At 27.4% G+C, this 9051-nt stretch overlaps 1 protein-coding gene across 2 annotated transcripts in view; it reads left to right on the top strand.

Moving 5' to 3' along the window:
* LOC107453035 (zinc finger SWIM domain-containing protein 5) overlaps positions 1 to 9051 on the top strand; it is a 102092-nt gene that overhangs the window by 73943 nt on the left and 19098 nt on the right. The window contains exons 4-11 of one of the 2 annotated variants that reach the window (XM_043044991.2): positions 1119 to 1262; positions 2827 to 2975; positions 3799 to 3949; positions 5195 to 5398; positions 5900 to 6109; positions 7336 to 7488; positions 7584 to 7739; positions 8640 to 8933. In XM_043044991.2, the coding sequence (XP_042900925.2) occupies positions 1119 to 1262; positions 2827 to 2975; positions 3799 to 3949; positions 5195 to 5398; positions 5900 to 6109; positions 7336 to 7488; positions 7584 to 7739; positions 8640 to 8933 (1461 nt within the window). Of the gene's footprint in view, positions 1 to 1118; positions 1263 to 2826; positions 2976 to 3798; positions 3968 to 5194; positions 5399 to 5899; positions 6110 to 7335; positions 7489 to 7583; positions 7740 to 8639; positions 8934 to 9051 lie in introns of both variants that reach the window. The other variant, XM_043044990.2, reaches the window with a different exon arrangement.

Below are 9051 nucleotides of genomic sequence, written 5' to 3'. Positions count from 1 at the left end.
ATTTTTTTTTTTTTTTTTTTTCCTGCAAGTTGACCTACTTAATGTACTTAAAAAAATATTTACCCCACTTTCCAATAATATTAAAAACTTATTTCAATAATAATAAAAATAAAAAAGCTAAAGATTTTAAATAACATTGCCCTTCATTTAATGGCCTGTCACTTAAATTATTGGAAAGTAAATTTATTAAGTTAAATAGTTATTCTATTCATCTTTTTACCTTTAAAATAAAACCTTATTAGCTTAAATAATTTTCTACGAAATTTTTTGTGATCTGGTTTACCTTTTTATAGAATTGCTTTGTACTTAATAAGAGAGTTCTTTACTTTTTAGATATGATCCAGGAAAACACAACCATTTATTGGTAGTGGGCCACAAAAACTGCAAAATATTAAGTCTGGGACCAAGATTGAAATAATGCTTGTAATTATAAATGTGTGAGGAATACTTAAGACTCTGTTTAAATGTAATGTGAATAAGCTACAAGTTTATAATTAATCTTTTGCTCCTGTGCAGATAATAAAAATGATTTGTGTGAATAAGTTTCAACAATTTTACTTATCAGATTGCAAAAGAAAATTACGTTAAATTTATAATTATTTAGGCATTGGAATATAACAAAAAGATAACTAAATTTGCATTCGTCCTAAAAGTTAAATTTCTCTATTATTCAGAAAACAAAATTTGTTACTAATACAATAGCAGGTTGTGATGACTTGCTAGAATTTTGAAATTATGACTTTTTTTATTCATCTTATCTTCATACATAATTTTCTTTTCTTCTCTTTAAGTTTATTTACAAATTTTTAAGTTATTACATTCCACTGCAAACTCCTAAACCCATTGCATAAATAGAATTTTAATAATGAAACTGCAATTGTCGCATTCTGATACTTTTAGGTAGGCTGTAAACTAGATCAGTAAATTTCTGTTACTCTTTTCTTTTATATTTTTAATACTATTTTTGACAGCTCAAGAGTTAAGACTTTTTATTTATTTAATTTTTTTTTTGGGGGGGGGGCTTCTGTCCTTATCTTGTACATTCCTATACTTTTACCATTACTTCTAATACACTATTAAAAGTTTTTTTTAACATTTTGATAATTTTTTTCTTTTAGAAACGTTACTTCAGTTAGATCGGGAGCAGCTTCAAAAATTAGTTCAATATTTAATTGCTGAACATCATACAGAGGTTTTACCTACTGCCCAAAGACTAGCAGATGATATCCTTCAAACTAAGTCTTTAATTAATCGAATAGCCGGTAAGTATTCCTTAGATTCTGTGTAAAAAAAATTTTACATTTTATTTGTGTAACTTACAAATACGTAACTATTGAATCATCATAATTCTGCAAATTTTAGGTCTAATTAGTTAATTGACATTTTGCAATAGTATTTTTTTATCTTTTAGGTACCTCTGTGTTATTTTTTGCCTTATGTTTATCGTATTTCTTTATGTTCTTATATATACACAAATAATAGTAAACAACAACATAATAATAATTAGATTATCATGAAAAATTGACTCAGAAATGATAATAATTATGAAATGATCATAATTATACTCAGTTGTGAGTTATGAAAAAACCATTATCCCTAAAGAGAGAGCCTGTTTGCATTTAAGTGCAAACTAAATGGATGTCAATATCAACATCCCCAACTCTTGAAACGATGTTGCACAGCCTTTTTTATTTTCTTGCTTGCTTTCTTAAATCCTGTGAAATGAGTAATAGTTAATTAACAGGTAATAAGAATTAATAAAAATGGTATCTAAAAACCGTAACAAATCTACGCCTTTCTGTTCACATTTAAAGAAACTGGTGAAAGAATAATAAATATTCTTTTTTGTAGATTATCTTCTATTACAGCAAAACAAATGTAAAAATTCTTGATCTCGCTTTTTATTTGTTGAGGGTAATTTGATTCTTCAGCATAAGACACGCTATTTTTAGGGGTCCAATCAAGTCCAATGCACTTGCAACGTTATATAGTTGTTTCTTTTTCGAAAACGAATGTTCTTCTTGTTTATTGAAATATGTTGCCAAGTCTAGGTTTCCAGTAAGACTACCGCACTATAACCTTTTTTTAATATTTCTATGACATATATCGTAAAAGCTCGCCAAATTAAATTTCAGTCTGACGTGTTTTAGTTTTGTATTGTTTAGAAAGCATATTTGTATAATTTGATAACTAAATAAAACTGAACTATATGCAGTTCCAGATGATTACTTAAATCCTATACCTCACTGGTCTTTTCTTAACTTACAATGGAGTATAAAACATGCCTCATTAGCTTAGTCATTATTACATCATAAAAATATTATTAAAAAATAAATAAATGGAGGATTGAAATTAATTAGGATTAACTGAGACCAGACTCCAATACCTTAATTTAATGAAAGTTTATGAAAATTGAATCCTTATCAGGTATTCAGTTTTTATAAGAAAGCGATATTTCCTTGTAATGAATTAATTTAATGATTGAAGAAACTTTTTAACATTTGTACAAATTTCCTACAATATAATTTTATGATTGACAATTTCTCCTGCTTTTCTTTTTAACATGGTTTGCTAGTAATTTCTCAATACTAATATAATCTTTGAAAAAACCTTAATTCAACATTATTTGCCTTTTTTTATTTATTATTCCTTAATGCATTCTAGATATTTAAAGTTTTATTGTTAAATTTAATAGTTTTTTTTGTGAAATCTCGTGAAGTTATTTTAATCATATATGTACGTGATTCTGTTGATTAGATATATATTTTTTAAGTTATTAGTAACAGTGACTAAAATATATATTTTTTGTTGTTATTTTTTAAATAGGAGCTCCTGATCCAACCGCAGGAGCTCCGGCCGATGAAGAACACAGCTGGCATCTTGATGAAGAACAAGTTGGGGAACAAGTTCGTACATATCTGTCTCAGGGAAGCTACTATAGTGCTAACAAGCAGCTCAACTGCCTTTTTTCTAAAGTATGTAGCATCATCGTTTTAAATAAAAAAAATAATTTAATTATTTTTTAACATTATTGACTAAAATTATTTTTAAAATGAATTTTTTTATTTTATTTTATTATTTTTGTATGCATTAATTTATTTCTGTTGTAAAAGGAGCAATAAATGGATTTCATCTACACTTGTTTTCAAAAATAAAAATTCCATTTGAGATTTCTAATTTTTTGAAAGAAATATATCGTAAATATCTTTTTGTTACTGGCTAACTAGCATTTTCAAATATCTAATTAAGAAATTATATGCTCCATTTCCCTTTTTGTTTACTAATTTTTTAAATGTGGCAAGTATATAGGAACTTACAAACTTCCTAAACTAAGTTACCCATTAATTTAATTTAGTTGCTTATGTAATTTAAAAAATTGAGACTAATTATTAAGTTTCCTTGTTTTTAATATATGTTTTACATTTTGTAAAATTTTATTCATAAATTCCATATACAAGTATTGTACTTAAACTATTGACACAAATATTATATTTAATTATTGAACAGTTCCTAATATATATTCTTGTACTTATTTGGTCCTTATTTGCAACCTTTAAGCTTTTAGTTTACTCCCATTCTTAGGTTCATTTCAATTTACTCTTAGTTTTATGAAAGGAGAAATTTTTTAGCTACTAAACACAAGTTTGAAGCATTGGAAAATTAGTATTTATTTATTTATTATTTGGTATACATAATTTTTCACACTATCTACTTATGTAACTAAAATTACCTCAATTTTTGTGTAATTATTTATGAATTAGCAACATTTTTAAAATGTATGAACTCTTGTTTATTTAGGTGAAAGAAATGTTACGAGCAAAAGACTCCAATGGTGGACGTATGTTGCGTCTAATTACTGAACAATTTCTAGCAGATCCTCGACTGGTTATCTGGCACTCTCAAGGCACTCCTATGACAGATAAATGTCGACAGTTATGGGACCAGTTAGGTATGTTGGACCGGCTAGGTATGTTATTAAGCATTAATTGTCTGCATTAATGAATTAATTTAGAAATTATTCGCAATATTAATTTTAGTTAAAACATTTAGCCCCTATTTTTAAGTTTTCTCTTTATACATGTTATTTTTTGCTTAAATTTCTTTAATAAATATGTGTTGATTTAGTTTACAATATTTCTATATTTTATTAAGTTATTTCTATTTAGCTTATCTAGTTCTATTTAGTTGATTCAGTCAGTTCTATTTAGGTTTTACCTTATAAACTTTTCAAAAACAGTTGAGTTTTTTTTTTTAAATTAAGAAATATTAATTTTAGTTATCATTTTATTTTAATATTAAGTTTTAATAAATTTGCATAAATGTAATTTTTTTACTTATTATTTTTTTACTAATGTGTTGTTATATGTTAGTTTAGGATTTTTTTTTTTCCTTTTTGAACTTATTTTTGACAGCAGGTATATTAGTATGATTATTTACATTTATATTTGTTGTGAACTATCTCTTAATTATTATATAGTTACAAAGATTTTTTGTGCACCAAACCCTTGTTATTAAATAATAGCTTATCTGTTTAAATGTTTTGATAACTTAAGAAATTATTCCAAATATATTTACTTATTCTAAGTATAAGTTTTAGTTTAAAAATTCTGTGCATGTTTCTAAGTATTTACTTTATATACATTGTTTTTTGGTTAAAAATTTCTTTCATGAATACGTGTTGATTCACTTAATTATATTACTACATTTTAATGAGTTAGTTCTATTTAGCTTTATTTTTACGTACAGTTTTTTAAAAAAAAAACATTTGTTTTTTTATATAAATAAAAAAAAATATTCCTTTTAGTTATTTATATTTTCTTATTTTAATATTTAATAAAAATTTGCTACTAATTAAAACTTAATCACATTTAAAATAAATTATCTTTAAAAAATAGTTATTTAATAATTTTCTGTAAACTTGTATAAATATAAATTTTTTATTTAATATTTTTTCATAAATATGTTGTAAAGCATTTACCTTAAAATTTATTTTTTTCTTACCTTTCAATTTTAAAATTCAATAAGAATTTCATTTTGGACATCAGGTATCTTATTATAATAATTTGCATATTTATTTGTTGGGCTATCCCTTTATTATTGTAGTATCAATGTTTTAACTTTGCATGGTACTCTTGTTAATAAATAAGAGTAATGTGTTTAAGGGTTTTACTAACTTCATTGTAATTATTTGCAGGTGCATTATGGGTTTGCATAGTTCTGAATCCACACTGCACAGCTCTTGAGAGATCACATTGGAAAACTTACTTAGAAAAGTGGGCTAATATGCATGTATGTCCTTTAGAAGATGCAGATTTCAGGCCTATGAGAGGGAACAATAGCAGTCGACGAAGAATATTAGTTGATGACTCTTCATCAGATTCTTCTGATGAAGATAATGGTGAGATAAACTCTTAGTTCTTGTCATTGTTGATGAATTCTTGCATAATTTTATTGTATGGTTTTAAAAAAACTATTTCCAACATTTCGTTGAGCTAATATATAATATTTTATTTTGTTGTCAAAGATTAGTAGCTATTCCATATTATGAATGTCCAACTGTGCTCAAAGAAATGTTTCTTCACTGAGTGCTATCACCATAAGAAAAGTGTAATTACTCGAATAATCAATTAAATCCACCCCATTTAACGCTTATTACAGGAGATGTATTATCTCAATGCTATTCTAAGCTTTAACAGGAATCAGTGTGTGTGTGTATATATATATATACCTGTCATAACCTGTACCAGTGTAGAAAAAAAATTTCCTTACTCAATGGAGTAACTTTCATCCAATACTTTTTTTTTTGAGTGAGTTAGAAATAGCTGGCTTAAATTTTTTGGTTTTTAAAATTATTGACTGCATTTATATGACTTTAAATGCGTGAACCATCTTCTTGCAGATCGTCCAAAGGAGCGCTCATTGACTGGCCACCACCGAATTTCTTCTGCACCTCAGCTAAGAACGATCTTCCATCGAGCACTTGAAGCCTGCCATCTGAGTTGGGATGATCCTCATTTGAAATTCATTTTAAATAATGATAGCCTTAGTCCTAACACTGAAACACCTGCTTTAGGAGCCTTCAATTCTCAGGGATATCCTCTTTGGCCTGGTAAGAAATTAAGAAAAAAATTTCATTCATACTTTCCAACTTTCTTAATAAAGTGTGAGAATATTACTACAAAGTATGTGCTAAAAATCATGAAATATATATTTTTAAAAATTATTCTCATACAATATTGATTGATACAAAGTGTTAATAATCTTAGTTTCCTTATTCATCTACTCTTTTTTTATATCAACTCTCCCATTTGCAAAATACTCTCTTATTGGTCACAAAGTGAACCTCATTTATAGCTAATGTGCTGTCAGCTAAAATAGACTCAAAGATGCCGAATTTGCATTCTTTGGAACTTGGACCTGGAGAGCAAAAAGAAGTTTATTAGACTAGCTCTGGACTTTAGGTTGATTGTAGTCTAGTGCTGGGCTTAAGGATGATCGTAGTCTTTGACCTTAATCTTTCCAGAACATCTTCATTTTTGAGACGATTGTTGGCATGTCTTTGAACTAAAAACTTTGTGAAGAATACTCCTGTCTTTGAAAAAGTTAATGGGCATCCTTTTCTCTTAGATTTTTTCATCCTCTTCTTTTTATGTTTCGTTGATGCCATTTGCACTCTTGCAATTCGTCTGTGGATTTCACTATAAGTCCACATTTTATCAGCATATTTTTTGTCAAATTTTGTACTGAAGTTGATTGTCTAGAGGTGATGAAGAATATTTGAAATTGTATGTCTTATAACAGGGTTATACCACATCTGAGATTTTTATGCTATCTGTGCAGTATGCAGATGTTATGGTGCACTGAAAAGCTAAGTGTCCCTCTCACCTAACCCAATCAGTCTAAACCTGCTTTGGACATTAAGGGACTGGTACAACAATGCCTTGTACTTTTGGATTACACCTTTAATAAAATTAGTTACTACATTATTTCTTTAAAGTAAGAATTTTCATTTATAATATTTTTTTCTATCTTGTTACAGGTATAAAAACTGAATTTTAATTTTTGTAACAAATTATCCTAATTTATTGATATGTCTGCTCAAGAATATTTAATATTTACATATGTAATCTTTGAAAATAATTATATGAAATTAATTATTATTATGAGTGTTGTACAAATAAAGGTGTAAAATATATTTATAATTATGAAATATGTATGAAATTGATTGTGTTACCTATCAATAGTTTTCACTTGTTAGAGTTTTAAAAAGTTTAATTAAATATTTTTTGTAATAATAAGATTTTAAATTCAGCTTAATTTTTTCAATTTTTACAGAACATATCCCCACTGCTTGCGCTAGAGTCGAAGCATTACGATCTCATGGATATCAACCGGAAGCATTGAGACTAGCTGTAGCAATCGTTAGAACAATGAAGCGACAACAAAGAGACTGGCAATGTCGATGGCAAGCAGAACAAGACAGGGGAGGTGAAGAAAAATTTATATTTTGCGAAACATTTCAAATCAATAAAAGTACCATTGAGCTGATTTTCATTTCTTTAAACATAATGTATCCATTTTAGTTGCTCCTTGCTCAAGTTCTGGTATCACAAGCAATCCACTGCACTACAATTCTGAAGGTTGGATTGGACATCCTCTTGATCCTGTTGGTGCTCTTTTTGATACATTAGCTGAATCATCTTTGATACCTGAGACTAAATCATTTGATCAGTACTATGGTGAGTATCATATGCTCTTTAACTTCTATGATTAGTATTATATGTCTTTTAAATTTTGTGATTTTAGGTTTTTGGTATTGTTTTATATTATTTACTGTATTCATGCATTTGACCTTAGAAAAAAGACACAGCTCCAATCAAAATTATTTGAAAATAGCCAAAATAATATATATAAAGCACTAAAGTCTAAATAAATTATTTTGCAATTCTAATAACATTACTGAAAACTTCTAATGATCTACTGTTTAATGAAAATTCATAGTTTTCAATATTTCTAGTGAAGTGTTTCAAAATTTATCATTTTTTTAAAATCTTGTAATGCTGTGGCTAGGAAATAATGCTTATATTTTAAATAAAATAATAGAAATAGCTTTTGAACAAATTAAATTCTAAGATTAAGGACTTTCAAAAAGTTTTACTTGTTCTGTAGATTTTGATGTTTATCTCTTTACTTGTCCTGCAGACATCAGAATAATAATCATGATTTTAAACTTGAATGAGTATATTTTGTTCAGGCTTGAGATCTTAAATACATTTATTTTAATATTGGATGTTCATATAGATGCTGCATGTGCTCTTCGTGTTTTGAAAGAAGCTGTAGATTTTACAGTGTTGAACAAAATTTACTGAATATCTAAACTACATCTCTAAAAGATTTTATGATAATTAATTCATAGAAATCAATTCTTTATAAGTATTATATAGTTAACACCAGTTTATTTTTATGAAATTATATAAATAGGCTTTCTTGCTTTTTTTCTTTTTTTTTTTTGGTGAATCATGAAATTTTTTTGCTAAAAACTTCCCTGATCAACACACTTGCAGAAGTAATAAATTCATAAAAATGTGGATATTGGTTAGTAGCATAGCTATTGTCTTAATGAAATTTTCTTATTTTAGATGTAAGCATCACTAATGCATCTAATGAAGAGGGCAACTTAGCACCCCGAGAAAGACCTAGGTATCATCATGTGTCTGTGCCAGGCAGTAGAGATAGAAGTGAAACTTATCTGTCATTAGCTGTTGAAGCTGCTCTTATTGGTCTAGGTCAGCAGCGTGTGATGCCTTTAGGCTTGTATGCTCAAGAAAAAGCTTGTAAACATGAAGATCGTCTCATCACAAAACTTCATGACATTGACTTGGATGGTACACTAGTCGCTGTACTTCGAAAACAAGCCATGCTTTTGCTTGAAGGTTTGTTTTCATATAAGCCTCTTATGTATTTAATGTTTTTTTTTCCTGCTAAATCTTTAACCCTTTCGCGATGAGTATTTTTTTTTATTTTTATAAGAGAACAATTTTGGTAGCATAA

Source organism: Parasteatoda tepidariorum, chromosome 4, assembly GCF_043381705.1.
Source record: "Parasteatoda tepidariorum isolate YZ-2023 chromosome 4, CAS_Ptep_4.0, whole genome shotgun sequence".
Classification (NCBI taxonomy): domain Eukaryota; kingdom Metazoa; phylum Arthropoda; class Arachnida; order Araneae; family Theridiidae; genus Parasteatoda; species Parasteatoda tepidariorum.
The sequence above is the reverse complement of the archived record's forward strand: the minus strand, read 5'-3'. Positions and strand labels throughout refer to the sequence as shown.